At 43.3% G+C, this 18,403-nt stretch overlaps 1 protein-coding gene across 4 annotated transcripts in view; it reads right to left on the bottom strand.

The window, feature by feature from the left end:
* Positions 1 to 89: 89 nt before the first annotated feature.
* The window catches only part of tns2a (tensin 2a), a 71,659-nt gene continuing 53,345 nt past the window's right edge, over positions 90 to 18,403 (bottom strand). For 3 of the 4 annotated variants that reach the window (XM_075476140.1, XM_075476141.1, XM_075476143.1), the window contains 17 exons: positions 16,965 to 17,077; positions 16,179 to 16,239; positions 15,726 to 15,801; positions 15,260 to 15,389; positions 12,197 to 12,262; positions 10,089 to 10,205; positions 8,369 to 9,940; positions 7,947 to 8,112; positions 6,353 to 7,518; positions 6,140 to 6,271; positions 5,931 to 6,026; positions 5,302 to 5,379; positions 5,052 to 5,129; positions 3,727 to 3,895; positions 3,569 to 3,637; positions 3,260 to 3,289; positions 90 to 2,362 (listed from right to left, as the gene is read on the bottom strand). In XM_075476140.1, the coding sequence (XP_075332255.1) occupies positions 2,224 to 2,362; positions 3,260 to 3,289; positions 3,569 to 3,637; positions 3,727 to 3,895; positions 5,052 to 5,129; positions 5,302 to 5,379; positions 5,931 to 6,026; positions 6,140 to 6,271; positions 6,353 to 7,518; positions 7,947 to 8,112; positions 8,369 to 9,940; positions 10,089 to 10,205; positions 12,197 to 12,262; positions 15,260 to 15,389; positions 15,726 to 15,801; positions 16,179 to 16,239; positions 16,965 to 17,077 (4,258 nt within the window). In that variant the 3' untranslated portion in view covers positions 90 to 2,223. The remainder of the gene's footprint in view (positions 2,363 to 3,259; positions 3,290 to 3,568; positions 3,638 to 3,726; positions 3,896 to 5,051; positions 5,130 to 5,301; positions 5,380 to 5,930; positions 6,027 to 6,139; positions 6,272 to 6,352; positions 7,519 to 7,946; positions 8,113 to 8,368; positions 9,941 to 10,088; positions 10,206 to 12,196; positions 12,263 to 15,259; positions 15,390 to 15,725; positions 15,802 to 16,178; positions 16,240 to 16,964; positions 17,078 to 18,403) is intronic. The other variant, XM_075476142.1, reaches the window with a different exon arrangement.

Below are 18,403 nucleotides of genomic sequence, written 5' to 3'. Positions count from 1 at the left end.
ATAAAAAGCTTATTAATACAAGAGTGCTTCGTCTTTGGTTAAGTGTGTTTTTCTTCAGGCCGCCGGCTTGTTTTTGTCTGTTATTTCTGTTTTTCTTGTTGCGTTTGGTCACATGATGTGAAGCGGTGAATCAACAGCAAGCGCTTCCCACCATGCTGCGGTCTGAAGCTCGGCGTCCACCTCCATTCGCCCCCGTTTCACATACATGTCGCTTTAAAAGTGTGACGTGACGATATCCTTTCATTCCTCCCTCACAGCACATCTACCCTCGCTCACACACTCTCCCACGCTCGCCCACACTTGTCAAAAGTTAAAAACCTCACGTTCGTGTTTGCTTTCGTTAAGAGTTGCGTCTCCGACTCGTAGAAGTGGGACGCAAACATGATTGTCGATTATTATCAAAAAAGGATTACAACTGGTAAAGGTGCTGAAGATAAGCTTTACATGCATCAGAATACCTGAACATCTCTACATACAGGAAGTTAATTACATCCTCAAGGCTTTGGTCGCTTTTTCTGGAACAATACAAAATATAAACAACTATTCTGAGAGCTAGTTGTTGGGTCTAAGTGTTGAACCTCACAAGTCTTTGTTCGGAGTCCTCTTTGTAACCATTAACCCAGGAGCCCGTATCATGAAGCAGGACCAAACAGCTGATCATTACTTCTTTCCCACTAACGCTCTAACTAAACTTGGCCATGCGATGATTTTTCAAGCGGTTTCGAAGTCGTAGACAGTTTTCCAGAGTCTGAAATTGGAAGGAATTTCACAAAAAGTTGTGTAGTTTTTGCACAACTCTGCACTTGTGGCTAAAAGCTGCTCATCAGTCGACCTAATTTTGCTAAGAATTTACAGCAGGCGCATGACGGGAAATAATGTGAGAAAAATCCCTGCAAGAGCTCGAATCTTTGCAAAATCTTTGCTTAAAAACTCCTAAAAGACTTTTTTTCTGTAGATGTGAGAGAGTTTTAAGTCTATAAAGTTGTTCTTTAAACCTTCCTGCTGGACATAAAAACTAAAAATAAGCCCAGTATGAAAGCTTTCAGCCAATCAGGACAGAGTTGTGCCATCACGGTGGTGGTTTGAGGCCTGACCTGTCCGGTTTAATGTCACGTGACATGATGACAAGGTGGCAAAAATGGAACAAAATGACTAAAACCCAGTTTTTGAGCTTCTGGACGGTGTATAAAACGTCCATCAGTGAATCATGACATCATCTTCTAATAAACTGTGATGCACACAGTGAAAAGCAGATTTTTCTGCGGGTTGTTATAATGGAAAAGTATTTTGAAAAAATAAACAAACCTTTTCCCTTTTTAAAGTAATTTTCGACAATAATGAATAAAAACTTGAAATAAATCAATATGGCTTTGAAGTTAACCCTGAAACACTTAATTTTTAGAAGAGTGATGTAGTTCAGTTCATGTTTTTACTGAAAAAAATTACATTTTTCAAAGTTTTTTAAAAACTTTTCTGGAGATGCATTACTTCAACCGGCCGTGGTTGATTGATTAAGACAGAAAAACACGTTTTAAATGCATGAATATTCAATGTGAATTAAGTTACCGGGTGTAAATAAAATGATTCCTTTTGAAAAGTGACATTACTAAAATAAAGCAAAGGATCTATGATGATGTATTAGGCTCTCTAAACTCATAACACATTTATATAATGGGTATTTATATGTCCATTTATTTTCATATTGAATAAAAAGCCATATTCATTCATTTCATAGGCAGATTCATTCTTTTTTTAATATAATACTGATTCAAAGGGACGTCCACCTCATAGGAAAACCATTCAGCTGAGTTAAGTCTCTCTTGGTCTAATTTTTGCTTCATTAGAAACTATTTTTGTTAAAGCGTGACTCGGTTCCTGATAGGCTTTGCTCCAGTCATGTGATCTAAACCTGTAGCAGGTGGTTTTCGGCACCATTTACCGCGGTGATGTCACTTTGATCAATCAAACCCACAGAGAGCTGATTACAGCTGATAATCTTGCCTCATGATAGCAGCTTCTGATAGATGTTTGTTCTTTTTCTTGGAAGGCAGTTTCCTCTGAAGCCTCCTCATCGTAAGAGGAGTTGTGACACAAACATCTTGGCTTGGAAAACCGACATGAGAAACGACATCGATAACACTTCAGTCACAGCCCCAGCCAGTAATTAGTACTCCCCTTCTACTATTCTGCCACTCTGAGTTGGTTTCCCGTCTTTGTCTCCGTTTATCGGCGCTGTGACAGCATGACCTTGTTGATAAAGTTGACGATGGCGGAGGCCGGCTGCTCGGGGTCCAACTCTGCGAACAGGTGGCAGACGTTTTCTGCCAAGCTGCCTGGCTTCTTGGCTACAAAACCAAACACCCTGCGGGGAGAAAGGCCGTGACAAGAGAAGGAGGAAGTGAGGAAAAAGCAGAAGAGTACGAGTTTGTCTAATAAGAAAGGCAGAACTCTTTTGGGGGATAATACCGATGACAGAATTAGCGTTACGTAGGGCTCATTATGGAAGTTTTTCTGTGCCGTCAGAGTTTGAATATGAATTTCTAATATTGAATTTTTACGGCATCAAAATCAGACTTTGAATTTGAAAAACCAACAGTGTAAAAACAAAAATCAATTTCTAAAAACAAAAATCAGTGTAAAAAAAATTCAACATCTAAAAAAGAATTCAACTTAAATAAATTCAGTGGAAAAAGAACCAGACTCAACATCTGGGTAAACAGGGAGAAGCAATCGATCCCTGTCTCAATTCATCCAACGGCAGCCAATCAAGTTACGCTCCATTGGACAGATCAGCCATGTCCACCAACGCGGGTGATGGTGCTTCGGTGAGTGAGTTTACTTTATTTGCCATTTGTGTTAATAAAATTGAGTAATAGATATTACTAAATATCTATTGAGCTGATCTGTCCAATGGAGCGTAACTTGATTGGCTGCCGTTGGATGAATTGCGACGGGGATCGATTGCTTCTCCCTGTTTGAGTTGAGTTGAGGATGTTGAGTCTGGTTCTTTTTCCATTGATTTTTGTTTTTAGAAATTATTTTTTTTTACACTGTTGGTTTTTCAAATTCAAAGTCTGATTTTGATGCTGTAAAAATTCAATATTAGAAATTCGTATTCAATCTCTGATGGCACAGAAAAACTTCCATAGTTCATTGTTAAATCTTGTTTGTTGGAATGATTGTTGCATTCTCTCACGCAATCTGATGCCATGCAGAGGCTCTAATGTCATCCATTATTACAACCTAACGTAGCACTTACTTAACAGTTGTGTTGTCGGGGTTAGTCCACCTACAGCCAAGAGACAAAGAGACAGAAACTGGACTCAGACGTACACGGGCAGAGCTGCCAAACAAGCCGCTGCAGCTGCAGCCTCAGCCAGCATGCTCACGGATAAAATGACCACATTCACAGACAAACACAGACCTCCATGCAAGGGCTCGCGGCCACGAGCGCAGGGAATGATCATGGGTGCGGTATTAACGCTGCTGATTCGTTAGTCATGGATACAGCTACAGTTACAGCTACAGTTTTAGGTTCGGGAGCCAAAAAATATCTCCAATTTCCCACCTTCTGTCCTTGGGGTCCATGCTGCTGAAGGTTACGCTGTTTACTGGGTAATGTCTCCTGAAGAAAACCCTTAGAAAAAGACACGTGAGGAGGTACAGTTACGTTTTTATTTCACCACGAGCCAACGCAGAGCAGAGGTGATGAAAGTCGCGCCTTACCTGCGCTGGCTGTCGGTCAGCGTGATGCCCTGTGATGTCACCTTAAACTGGACCACAGTGGCTGCGGGACGCGGGTTACGACCCAATGTGGCATCTGTCGCCTTGGCGATGGCCTGGGGGCCGGTCAGGGACTCGGTTTCCACAGAGTTCAGGAAGAGGACGTTACAGGCTGAGTAAAAAAACGAACAGAAAGAGCTGAATACTAATTAATGAATACGTTCAAGTTTTGTACATTAAAATAATTTATCGCTGAAATACTTCCATCCATTTACTGATATTTGTTGGCCTGGGAATTCCCATGCTGCTTTGCGCGCGATTTCATTCTCACTGCAAAGTCAGCCTGCAAACCACCGCCCTTATTTTTGCCAGAGTTAGGGAACCAATCACAGAACGGGGGGGGAGCAAGACGATGACGACGTCTATGCGCGACACCGAAGCTTGTAGAGTGTTAATCCAACATGGCAGCGGACACAACATTACCGTTCGATGTAGCCTTAGAAAGTGTTTTAAGTAGCTTAGAACGCAAGTTTACTTTTAAAAAAGAGCAACGTTCTTCTTCTTCCTCGTTGAATTTCTGTCGCTCTACATACGTCATCTGGTATAAGTGATACAATTGGCTATGAATCGCGCGCAAAGCAGCATGGGAAGAACCAGACGCCATTTGATAGACATTCATAGCGCCCAATAAACGGCTCTAGGCATTCGTAAACCACGTCTCAAATACCAGAAAATGTACACCTAGTTCCCAGACCACCATCTCATCGAGATGTGGACGCGTCAGCCAGGCTAGATATTTGTAGTAATATTGATAAATCCTGTACATTCGTGTTGTATGTCCAGTGTGCTCCTATTAAGAAAACATTAACACTTGATCAGTGTTGGACTTCATTGTATATTACAGATTTATTAACAGGTTTCCTTTGCCTTTAGAAGATAAGAAATAAGAAAAGGCGAATGGAAATGGTAAAAACTAATAAAATGCCTGTTTCAAAGAAGACTTGACGCCAAATTTCTTTTGCCACAAGAGAAAATACATTTTAAGAAAAGATGTCTCCATTTTCCTAGTGGGACAACTACTTCTTCTACCGAATTACAACCATAAGCAGTGCAGATTTCATGTGTTTTGTGGCACTTTCGACCCGTTTCATTTCGTGTGGTGGCTTGTTGGTGGCGCTTAAGAGGTTAAAGTTGATTAAAGGCTCGGTTCTGTTGTGGCTCTCTGGCTGAGGAAAAACAGAGCGGTTCGTAGAAGTTGAACCAGCCCAGAACCAGCTCCTGGTTGGAAAGGGGCAAGTGGGATTTCGCCTGCCAGATGAAGGACTCACCTGCTCCTTGTTTCAGCAGGTCAGCAGCTGTGCTGATGTTACTGACCGGTTGGACCTCCGGCACTTCCCCTATAAGATCTGACAACGCGGAGATAAAGAATCAGTCTAATCTTATAATTTACTGTACATGCTTTTCATATAAGGATTAGAGGAACCACTTTGTTATGGATAAACTGATGAAAAAAATACGATTTTGGATGCTGTAATGCAGATATCACAGTGCAGCCTCTTAACACTGAGTAGTACTGACCTTTTTCAGGGATTTTAAGAGCGCAGGGCAAAGAGATTGGCGTGATGGAGTGCTGGTAGACGAGTGCTGAAAGACTCCCTGTGGACACAGATGACAGGATCAATGCCTCATGTTCCCAAGATAACAACAATCTACCATAAAGGGCCTCAGACCTGGGGCCTCATTCATAAAACAGACTTCAGGTATCAGTTTTGATCTAAAGTGTGACTAAAGCAGAAAACCACAAAGTTTACTTTGATGTAGAAATGATCTTATCTCTCAGCAAAGTAAGTCATATGTGAGGAGCTAACTGCCAGATGTTTCTTTGCAACATCAGCCACATTTCTGTCTCTTCCTACTGCCAAGCAGCAGTTTTGGCTTGGCTACTATTCATTTGGAGTAATTGGTGTTGCCTGGCTTCTAATTTGACTCCTAAAAAGTTTGCCTCTCTCTTTTGGCCCATAGTGATTCCTTAATCCTCGTTTGTGCTGACATTCTCTGAGGGGATTTTCAGATTTGATTCTTGTCGTAAGCACACAGTTCATAATGATTTTAAGACTAAACCTAAATCTAAGAAGATTGGCGTCAATGAGGGCACAGGGATGGAAAAACATGTTATTTAAAGCACAGACACGGCCAGGAAAACTTACCAAAGTAGGGCTCATTCTGACATCCTTTGATCTTGACTCCTCGAGGGCCTGTTTCTATCAGGAAATGTCTCACCAGCTGTTCCAGAGGATCACTCACTGTAATGAGCAGAGATTTGCAAATATCATTGTTTTGCTTGAACAGAGAACCCAAATAATTCACGAAACGAGAGAAAAGGAATATTAAAAGCTACACAGACTGTCATTTTTACCCTTGCTGTTGTGGTTGTTGACATTGGGAGGAGGTGTAGCCACCTTCAGGGCCAGGCCGTAAGCCCCCTGGAAAGAGTTACTGTCCCTGATCAAGAAGGTTCCCGGCTCTCTTTCCTTCAGAGCTGCGATTGCTGCCCCCGAGCACAACTAAATGTTAGGAACTTGCCTTAGTTTTGACAAGACTGTTAGAAAAAGGGAAATGAAGAGCTTACCTTGCTCTCTGGAGATGCCGGGCTTGTACCAGAACCTGGAGCTGTCCTGGACAAACTTTACACTGACCCTGTTTGCGGTCTCGGCCTCCACGGGTGCCACTTCATCGTTTTGGCCTGCAGGGGGTGCTATTTCTCCCACAGTGGGTGAAAATGTGACATGGTGTTGATGCTGGGTGGTGCTGGTGGTTGAGTGGGGCACGTGGCCCGCGGCGGGCCTCATCCCATCGTTGGAGGATCCTGACTGGACGGGATGGTGCCGTTTCTCTGGCAAAGGTGGCTGTGGGTAAGGGAGGGGGATGGAGATGGTGGAGTAGTTGGAGAAGGAGGTCGGATGGTGCTGTGGGGCATGGCCAGAATAGCAGTGCCTCTTGTTAGAGTCCAAAGCGGCACTGTTGTCCATGGTTTGGTAGTGGTGATGTGGGGGTCCATGGTGCTGCGTGTGATTTGGGTGGTGGGGGTCCGCTCCGCTCAGCATCAGCCTCCTACCCAGGGTGGCGAAGCCGGGAACAGGGGTGTCTGAGACCGGGGAGCCCTCCATGCTGCTGGGCGCACGCTGTGGGGATGATGGTGCAGCAGCAGATGTGGGGTTTGAGGTGGTGGGTTTGGGGACTTCTGGTTGGGGCTTTGACATTGGAGAAGATCCGTTAACCTGTGCTGAAGTCGGTCCTGCAGAGCCATTGGCTTGGGTTTGGGTCTGGCTCTGAGGCTGGGACACCGCCTGCACCGCGGTGGATGGCAGAGCGGCAGCTTCTGACGGACAGAGAGTCGGGGGATTGAGAGGGCCAGGCTGGGGATGCGTATCTGGAGCACGTGAGGCATGGACGGGGGAGGAGGGAACCTGGCGGTGCTCCTGGTCTGATGTGGTTGGTGTTGTAGAGTCATAAGAAGTCGCTAAGGGCTGCTCTGGGCTGCAGTGCTGCTGTTGGCGGTGGGTAGAGGACGGGTCTGTTGGTGCAGTGCAGTGGTTGGGCGATTCTGTTTGTACAGATGTGGGATCTTTGGTGAGTGGAATGGATGACTGCTCGGTGCTGCCTTTTGGGCTTCCTGGAGGTTCCTGGACAATATTATTACCCCGATAATGTACGTCCTGTGGAGGGGAAGCCTCATAGTCACTGCCGATAATGTCTGTGGTCCGGATTTCATACTCTCTTCCTCCTGGACTGGGGCTTTAATGGACAGATATGGTTATTATCACTTTCAGAGACAGAAAAACACTAGCTCATTATGTGTAAATACACCAAGAATCAAATAAGATCAGGTGGTCGGGATTTTGTAATAATCAAATTTCTTGCTTACATGATCAAACCCTTAAGATAAAAAAGCTCACAACTTTTTTTCCCCTCAATGTGTGAAATTAAGGCAAGAGACTGTCCTCCCCAAAAGAAAAATGAAAGACACTTATTGATGGCATAATTACATGTTGAGATCCAATCATGTGTCGGCTCAACGGAAGCAACAATAACATTGTATCCAGATGAGTATCAAATGTTAAAATCAGGATCCCAAATCACAACAAAGGCCTGCGGCCTGGATGTTATTTGGCATAGAATAACCAACTCTTAACCCTCTGAGTAAAAGACGAAATGTGGATTACCTCTCCCGTGTGCGTAAAGGGCTGCTGGTGCGCACGGGAGTGGGCGGTCCAGACATGTCGGATGGCGTGGAGCAGTCAACGTGACCATCTCTGTGGACCCTCTTAAAGGAGCCGTGGGTGATGTGATCCCTCCAACCAACGCTTTCACCAGAACTTCGAAGGCCATCTGAGAGCAGAAAAGAACAATGAAAAACATTTAGAGGGTAAACAGCAGCTGGGGTCACATGTCCCGAGATGATACTTATGTAAGCGCTCTGTAAAAATTCAGCGAAGGCAACAAGAAACAGTTTGTGAGGAATGTGTAAGGATTACGTCTTGCTGAAGAGCAATTTTCAGAGCGTGCTGTTGCTGATTACGGATAATTTATTCCCTCCCGTTAAATGAAAACACATTACTGAGTGTCTCCGTTTAATGTGACTCACCAGTATGTGAGTCAGAGCTGTATGACTGCTGTGAGTCTGGATGGTGGTGATGGTGGTTATGGTCTGCTGGCCCGTTGCTATGGCTGCAGGGCCCCGTCATGGAGGAAGCAGGAGGCAGAGGGGATGTGGACTCGGACTGGTAGCCTGAGGCATAGCCCCTGCTTTCAGACGGTGAGGGCTGGTACGGGGAGCAGGGGCACACCTGACGCGGCGTTTGGTACCCGCTGCTGCTGCTGCTGTACTTCAGATCCAGGTGGGAATGAGCGTGGGACCTCGATGCTTCTGGATAAGCTGGATGACCTGCAGGTAACGGGTCAAAGGTGAAGGCTGGAAGATCGTGCCCTTGTGGGCCGTAGGAGGCCACGGTGGCTCTCCGGTGCCAATATTCAGCCTCCCTGTCCCTTTCCCATTGCAGCTCAGCCTCCCTGTCTCGTTCCCAGTGGAGGGACAGTTCTCTGCCTCGTCTGAGCCCAGGATCCCTCTCCCAGTGGAGCTCTGACCCTCTAGGTAATTCGGCATCCCTGGCTCTCCGAAGCCCCGCCTCCCTCTGCTGAAGCTCCGCCTCTCTGTCCCAGTGGAAACTGTCACCGCGGTCCAGCCTCAGGGTGTGATAAGCCACAGAGTCTTCTCTCCTGATGCTGCAGTCCCGACAAGGGCAGCCAGGGGGCGGCAGACCATCCATCAGCATTATATCATGATAGGTGGGGCTGGTGGAGGGTTTAGGGTGGTGTGGATGGGCATGGTGGTGGCTGTGAGGTGGAGGAGCATGGTGGTAGGGTGCGTAGTCGTCTTCACGGCAGCAGAGGCGACCCGGGGGAGAAATGGGGTGGTGATGTGGGTGATTGTGTGGGTGAGGGGTCAGGTCTGGGGATGGGTACGGACAAATATGTCTAGATGAGGGTGAGTCCGAGCAGGAGCGGTGAAGGAAGTGAGGCGGGCCGCCCTGACGGTCCCAAACCAGATCCGGAGGTGGGAGGGATTGGTGGGAGTGGGGGCTGTAATGTTGGCACAGATCCATGTGGGATGGAGGAGCGCCTGAGTTGGGGCTCGCAGAAGGGGTTGCTCCGTGGTGTCCATTGGTGCCGGGCGCCCGATCGAGGCAGTAGCCGTTCGGCATCAGGAGGGTACGGTCACAGCCGGGTTCGGCACAGCGTTGGGACCGGTAACCATCCCGGCAGGAACATGACCGGCTGAGCCTCAGCGTCGCGGTTCTCTCAGAGGGCAGAGAATCTCCATCATCCAATATGGCAGTCTCCCGCTCTCCATCTCGGTTTCCTTCAATGCCTCCGAGAAGACGTTCAAGCTCCTCCCTTTCTTGCCTGGTTGGGGGAGGTGGACGAACAGGCTCCTCCTGGTGGTCAGGATGGATAGATGATTGGTTCAAATGGAGGGAATGGGCCGATAGGGCGGAGTCAGATCCTTGAGTGGTAAGATGATCGGGCCTATCTTTTGCAAGGGCTCCACTAGGGTTGCTGCCATTGGTTGAGCTGAGAGAACCGGAGCCAGCACCTCTGCGCTTCTTTATCTGAGCGTAGAGACTGCCATCGACAGGACCTCTGGTGTGGGCTATATCTGAAACAAAAAAGGTAGCCAATAATAGACCTAATTCAACAGGTGTTGTACTTCAATGCCCTTTTCTGCCTACTCAACTCCAGATGTCTAGAAGTATTAGAAATGGTGGCCTTATTCTCTACTAAGATGGTATAAATACAACACTTACCCTCCAGGCTGTCCTGGTATCGTTGGTTAAAGTTCTCATAGGAATCCCAGCGAACCACTGGATCAGCAGTGTTGTAGTCAACTGTGACAGCTGGGTCGTTCTTCTGGTATTCGCGGCCTGAGAAAAGATTTAATTTTCATCTCTTTCCTTTATTAACCTGACTAATCTTTTTAAGCATATGTTAAAAGACCAGTTGAGCACATGTATTTTCATGGCATAGTCACACTGACTTAGTTCCCAGTTGGTGGATTTCCAACAATAGGAATCCTCTACCTGTATTGTAATTTTCCAAGTACTCCTCCCATAGAAAACTCAAAAAATGGATACAAGAGCACAAATGCAGCAAGAGATGGCGTTATTTTTGGCCCAAAGCAATAGAGAAATAACAGTTACTCTATTTGTCCATCCATTTTCTGGTGCTTATCCGGGTCCAGGTTGTAGGGACAACAGTCTAAGCATAGATCCCTTGACCTCCGTCTACCCAGTTACCTTTTACATTCGAGGTGACCTCAAGTCATTCCCAAGCCAACTGAGAGATTAAAGGCGCTAGCATGGTTGCCGCGTCTGTCACGGCGGTGGCGAACCGTGACATCAAAATGACGTTTTAGGCATGGCGCTTGCCTTGAAAAGACGGCGCAGCGCGTTGTCGTGCACCAGTCGATTTTTGTAAATTGGCTGCGCCGAGAACAACGAACCGGATGGACCGATGTGAGACCGGCTCAGTCAGGAGGTGCGTTTGTACAGGCAGCTGTACGAAACTGCAGTGAAACAGCACAGGGACCACGTAAACTCCCAAAACTGGTGCACAGAGATGGGCAGAACTTTGGGGAAAGAGGGAGAGTTCTGTAAGAATGTGTGGAAGAAGCTACGGGACAGATACGTGAAGGCAAAGAAGAGGGCAGAGACTCAAAAAGTGGTGATGCCGGGGGCTTCAGACCTTCACCTCTTTTAACTGAATTAAAAAATTAAAATGATCGAATACTGCAGCAGTATCATTAATTACAGTATTCTTGCTCTTGACAGCGGCATTGTTTTCTTCTCCACTTTCTTCGTTGTAGAGTAACGGTAACCTTAACGCAGCAGCGCAACCTCTGTGACGGAGAAAATTGCAACGACTGGCGCATCGACTTGCGCTGCTTGCGCCACTATACATGGCGGGCACGAAATCGTGACGTCATCAACACCGCTCGCGCTAGCAGACGCGGCAACCATGCTAGAGCCTTTAGTCTCCCCAGTCCTGGGTCTGCCCCGAGGACTCTTCCTGGTGGGACGTGTCCAAAACACATAACCTGGGAAGCATCCAGAAGGCATCCTAAATAAATGCCCAAACTACCATAACTGGCACCTTTCAATGCAGAGGCGCAGGAACGCTACTCTGAGCCCCTTCCAGATGACCCAACCCCTACTCTAACCCTACGGGTGAACCCAGCGACTCTTCGAAGGAAGCTCATTTTCAGTCACTACCCAGAGCTTGTGATCATAGATGAGGATTGGAACATATCGACAGCAATTACCCCAAAAGTTTCCTAAACTCAGCCAAATGGAGGCTTTTCTGGTACTTAAACTACCGGCCACAATATATCCAGGCCTGAATCAGGAGTAAGATTTTACTGCTATCTCCTGTTGAATTTTGCATCTATTTTTAAGGTTTCTATGGGAGGATTATTACTAATAGATTCCAACAAGAGGATTTCCACTAGAGCAGTGTTTCTCAATTCTGGTCCTCAAGTACCACTGCCCTGCATGTTGTCGATGTTTCCCTCCTCCAGCACACCTGATTCAAATGAATGGCTCCTGATCAGGCCACTGCACTGAGTTGATCATTTGAATCAGGTGTGCTGGAGGAGGGAAACATCGAAAACATGCAGGGCAGTGGTACTTGAGGACCGGAATTGAGAAACACTGCACTAGAGAAAGACCTTAGACTCCATTAAATCTGTTGTCCCTGAAGACAGAGGCCAGAACACATCGGTGTTTCTCAAGTCAGTATGATTATACCATGAGCATAGAGACATTTTAAATTATCTTTTTAGAGTTTTTGACATTCGTGATTGTGTTTTAAAGAAAAATCAAACTAAACATCAGAGTCTGAAGTTGGGCAAACCAACCTTTAATCTTCTCAGGTCCAGAGGAGAAGACAAACTCAACCGTGGCATCGGATGGAAAACGCTCATCTTGGGAGAAGAAATAGGGACAAATGCTCAAGAAAACACCACGATAGACTGATTTCTTTAGAATCTTTATGAGATGCAGATTTTAAAAAAGTAAATTTGTGCCACAGAAAGCTCCAGTAGGGTATATCGACTCATAAATCGGTACATTTTGAACTCTTCAAGTCTCGTAATAGATTAAAAGCTATGTTACTTATACAAACACATGACCTGTCATTTCAGAGAAAGTGAACTGAGGTGGAGATGAAGTAATGGCCATATTCATTATGGACTTATGTATTGCATAACCACTTATCATGTAACATTTACTCTCTCTCTCAGCAATACCTCGAGGCATTCTGACTACACTCTCCTCCAGGGAGCTGTTATTACGTCCGGGATGGGAATTAAACCACTACCATTTCAGGATTTATTCAACCATGATTTTATGAGGCCAAACCACAGGGAATATGTTCCCACAATGCCAGTTTAAAGGGCTGCTATTATGTTAGTTTGTTGTAAGTGGTCATTATCTTACCATAAGACTATCAAACTGTGCCTGAATGATAATTTAGAGTAAAAGTACCCAAAGAAGCAAAAGCATAAAGTTATTGGACAATAAAAATGTTGTTTTTTTATGCAGTTAAAATTAGATTAACTCGATATTTATTTAAGAATAATCTTACTCCCGCACATAAAAAGTTGAGTATAAAATCAATAACAAAAACCCTCTCTAAAGTTTTATACTAGTTATTAGTAGCCAGCTTCTCATACATGTTTGTGACTCTGTAGCAGATATCACTGAGTCAATCTGCTGAGCACATGACTCGTCAATATTTGTGTTAATCTTCCATCATATTTTAGCTTGTTAGCAAACAGCTGCCAGATGTGGAGCAACAGTGGTATCTATTTTTAGTCAGGAATGTATTTATTTTACAGACACACAGTGAAGTTTTAGGTAATTTCTGAGGTTATGGAGCTGCTTTTTACCACATGATCAAATGACTTATTTACTTTAAGAACACATTGATACTCCTATCAATAGGATTATGTCCACATGGTCTCCATTTTTTGTTAACAATTAAATGGTTATAAAGCCAATAATAAACCATTGGTAGATTATCTTCACTTATATACAGTATACAGTATTGTGTTACTTACGTTTATTGAACCATTCAATGGTCAGATTGCACTTTATTTTTGTATTTGAAAATATTGTAGTATAACAGATGGTCTGCTCTACCTCACTTGTACAAAGCAGGAAGCATTTATTTTATATTTTACTGTGACTCAGGAATGTTTAAGCCATGTTTTTTTTTTTTAAACTGCTCAAGTTGTTAAAATAAAAAAACTTTCTGTGAAGTAACTTGGTTCCAGTATGCTTGTTTATCATTAGTTAAGTTTTTGCATAATTCGCAAGTTTCCGCAACTTCTCGCAATTTCACGGCATAAAATCATTAAAAAAAACCCGCATATTCAATCGCAAAATCCAGGATTTTAGCCCGCAAGATCAAGGATTTATGCCCGCGTTTTTCTGGAGGGTCTAAGTAGTACACAAAGGACCAGGTATACCATGACATTCCACCTGGCATGATTTTATTACTGTTGGCGTTTTACTGTCCAGTGCTCGTGGTAATTTATCACCTGAAGAGGGTGCACGAAGGGATTTTTGCACCTGGCCCTGTTGAATGTGCACATAACAGGGGTTTCCCCATCAGAGGCAGAAAGGATGTAAATAAGTAATTAACTTAAAGCTTTGAGATCACGTCCTACAGTCCTAACTGTTGGGCTTGGGCTGTAGTTAATGTGAGGAGGACTCACAGGTGTTGTACAACACCAGCAAGAGGAGAAAGTGTAAAGAATGAGGATTTTCCATTTGCGTAAATTCATTTAAGGTCCTATGACACTCACAGGGGAGTTTATTGATCAAATCAAAATGGGTCTTTGATCTGAGCTCCACAGAGTTCATCTTTAATATTCCATCTGAACAAAATCATTGTTATGCTTAAGGCTTGTGTTGAATGAGTCCACTGGATGCTCCCATAGCGGCTATTTCTGATTTTCAACATGTGAATTTGTCCAGGACAGTAAATCGGCTTCAAAGTCTTCAAATCAGACGTTTTTTTTTTTTGTAATGTAGGTACCAATAGTTGTAGAAGTAGTTGTAGCACTATAGGTGATACCAGTGTAGATTAGATTTTTCATATGGTTTTTACAAACTATAAAATATTCTATGTATTGACATAATGGGTCATTTTGATGTATTCATGGAGCATTACGTCTGTATTTGTGGTCTGGTTTGTGTTCAAATGTCCAGTATTTATCCTTCTTTTACTTTTGATTTAAGTCTATATCCTAAAACTGCTGAAACATAACTTGAGCTGCTAAGCTTCCACATTGTTCACCAGCTAAATGTTTACTTATAAACCACAACTGTCTGTAACTTGCTTTAATTTAGTTTAGCTCCTACTGATGCATCAATAATTCATAAAAAAATGTGTATTTTCATCAGTTATTTCTTATTTATTCTAATTATTCAAGGAAAACATCTTATTTTCATGTCAGCCGATTGGAAGAAAGTTTAGGTGTTTTTGTTTCATTAATAGAGGATGGCGAGCTGGCAGATTAGTACACATAAGTGAGCCAGAGAAAAGGGGAATAAACTTGTGTTGTAACCGATACGTAGTGGTAATAAGAGTATTGGCACTGACATGAGTGGCGTTTGCAGCTTGAAGAAGCACGTGCATGTTTGTGAGCAGTCTGTGGCAACTTTCTTATTGAGTTAAATTAAAAAAGACACGAGGGGGAGCCAACAATTACAGGACACAAACTTCTCATTTTCGATTTGGAACATAGAATAAGTGAGTAATAGATAATTTAGATGTGCTGTAAGGGACATAAAAAGCTATTTGATTTCAGCTGGACTTGACAAACTTGGTCTGCCAGCCAGCCTGTTCACAGCTATTTCCTGTAATTTTTTCCCTCTTCGCTTAGTGTTATATACCACGTGAATAAACACACCGGCGCAAGCCTGATCCAGCTCCCCTTTGCCAAACCAGAGCTGTGATCCGTGGATGGTGCAGGTGTGGAACTGCAGCCTGAAGACGGTGTCTCTGTCGGCACTCTGGGCTCGTCTGTGGTAGCATTTGACCTGCAGAGGGCAGCGGAGAGTGGAGAAAGTAATCCACATGGAAATGTATTTGGGATAAATGCAGTAAATGTTAAGCTTTATGTTCCCGAGTGAGTGACACCTACACTTTTTAAATGACTGACTGTATAAAAACATAAATTATCATGTTAACAAAGTGACAAAACTCGTTTCCAGTCCAAAATTTGTATTTCAGAGATTAGATGAGCCAATTTCCTCAATGTTTTCACCATGTAAACATTCAATTTTCTTCTAATTATAACTTAAGTCATAATTATACACCCCCACCCACCCACAAATGAAGTCTTATGTTTGTCATTTCCTTCCCATATGACTCACCATGATGTCACCCTTCAGTAACAGTGCCGGTTCGATGGTCACACACAGTCGCCTGCCTCCTGTGCCTTGAAGGTCACTGTGCACGATAAAGTTTACACAAACAAGCTTTTTACAGAGCGGCAGCATGTACGGAATAAAAAGAAAGGGAAAGATTGATTGTTTGAAAAATGTCAGATCGTGATGTAAATACAATTTTTGGCCATTTAATTGGATTAAATAAATAATTTTAGCACAATTTTAGACCATAAATTAAACTGATCGTGGCTATTCATGTTAATAAACTGGTGCTGAATTAACAACGAAGCAGCATATGAGATACAAAAACAGAGAAAAGTAATCTTCACTCCTACTTAATTAGACTGTGACAATGTTGAAGCCTCATCTTATGAAAGAAAACACTCCAGAGCCAACAAATACATCCCAGCTTATCTATACGTTTAGCTTGAGACTCACTATATGCCTGAAGTGTAGACCAGCTGCATGGACTGGTAGATCTTCAAGAAGGGGTAATAACCTGGAGAGAGGAGAGGGAATTTTAGACATAGCAAGCATTATCACTATGAGCATGAAGAAGGAGGAATGTGCTGACTGCCATACCCTCCTTGTGGACTTGATCATCAGATTAAAGATAAACAGGCGAGTATGTGTGTGGGTACAGAGTGAATGCAACCGTCTATGGCATCTGCATTCAAAAACACTGCTGCGATTCCAGTGAGAAGCCTGTCAGAGGGCCCCGCCAAGACAAACATCACATGCCATATAGGTTTTATCTACATATGGAGACTCAGTTCAGGCCAGACAGGAGATTAGAGACTGAGGGCACATCTCAGTTCTCTTAACACTTTCCTCACTTGCACCTAAATTTTGTTCAGAAGTTTAAGACCCCAAATGTTTTAGGTAAGAAAAAGTGTAATGAGGCACAGAAGCCCTCCTGACTTTGATTTAACACAATTTTAAAGTTTGAATATGACATATGTGAAGAAAAGTCACGTTCACTACCTCATTGATACCTCATTTACTGAGAAATATCCACTTTTTGTTTGTTTTTTAGCAAATTTTTGTTGTGCAGAAGTTTGTCTGATTGGACTTTCATGATTTCTGTTATTGTTTGTCATCGTTCAAGGAGAATTAAGAGCAATGGAGCAGCTTGTTTTGTGAGCAAAGTAGAGGAATGATAAAATGATTTCATTATGGGAGGTAAGTGTCGAGAAAAGCAGGCAGAAAAGTCAACAAATGTACCTCCTTCACCCTGGAAGTTGGGGAGGGAAGGGATGAGGACTTGATGAAGGAAGAGGGGGCTGCTGTTCATCTTTATTGCCCCAGAGAGAAGGCCTCCAAAGTAATAGATGTACCTGAAAGATAAAGAGGAAGTAAGAAAGATTCCTATCATATAGGATGAGTAGTAACAGTACCAGATGTCGACTGAGATCATCAGCAAACATTTACATTTTCTGAAGAGAGAAGAAAAATGTGGAAATTACTGCAGTCACATAGAAAGGCGTTAAGATAGAGTGAAAAAAGGAAGTTGCTAGGGTGATATGTGATTTGTATTTTTATATTTGTACAAAACTAAATGGGTAATGTTAAGAAGAGGGAATGTTATGTACTTTTTCCCACACTATATGTTTGTGGGAGATGTTAGCTTAACTTAGCATAATCAGATGGAAACTGCTAAGTGATGCATTAATTAACTAAATAAGACGAGTGTTAACGAGTTACTAAACTGAAGATAATGTTTGTTAATGGCGTAAACTAACAAGATTCACATGTAAAAATTGACAGAGCCAAGCTAACAGTTTCTCTTTGCTAAGCCAATCCTTTTTGTTTACATGCTATGCTAAGCTAACCGTTGGCTAGCTCTCGTTTTATTTCAATATTCAGACAAGAAAGGGTCATTTGTCCACTCAGTTAAAGGGACACTATGTAATAAATTAAGTCATTTATTAGCTCAAATCAACATATTCATTCATAAGTTAGTTCTCATTGGTGTAAAATGATCTCTGTCAAAAATCTCTCTTATCCTCCTGAGTGAAGAATAACTTGTCTGTATCTACATAGAGCAGGTAAGCTCTATGGAGGCTGCCATGTCCTTCCGCTCTATGAAAAATGACGAAGTGCCGAGAGGGACATAAAGCACTTCGAATCGCGATTTCCCCACCAGGCCTACAAGCAGAAATGACGTCATTGTGACGTCATTTCCGCCAAATGGCTTATTACAGCCGCTAATGCTAAATAGATTTTATTCCTTGGCACATATGTCTTTGTGTTCATTAGCTTTCTTTTTGTAAGTGCATCATCTTCTTCTTTTTATTATTATTCCTATGCTCCCCCTGGATATCTTCTTTTTGGCGTTATGCTCACATTTGTAAACTGTTATTTTGTTGATTTACTAATAAAGTTTAAAAAAAAAAAAAAATGCTAAATAGATTTTATCTCGTAAATGATCCCACTAATAATGCATTGATTGTTACCAAACTTCTGCTGTAGTACACATAGGCTCTTAGCTCACAAAACGAGGCATTAGAAAGTTTGTAAGTTTACCGGGAGTTTATTTACCGCTGCTAATGCTCCTATTGCTAACGCAGGCTAATGCTAACGCTGCGTCAACGTCACTTCCGGTAACTCCCGGAATATGACTAATTGCATTGCTTGCACACCAAAGGAGATGTTATGTTATC

This window comes from Odontesthes bonariensis, chromosome 10 (assembly GCF_027942865.1).
Source record: "Odontesthes bonariensis isolate fOdoBon6 chromosome 10, fOdoBon6.hap1, whole genome shotgun sequence".
NCBI lineage: Eukaryota > Metazoa > Chordata > Actinopteri > Atheriniformes > Atherinopsidae > Odontesthes > Odontesthes bonariensis.
This window is presented reverse-complemented; position numbering and strand designations above follow the sequence as displayed.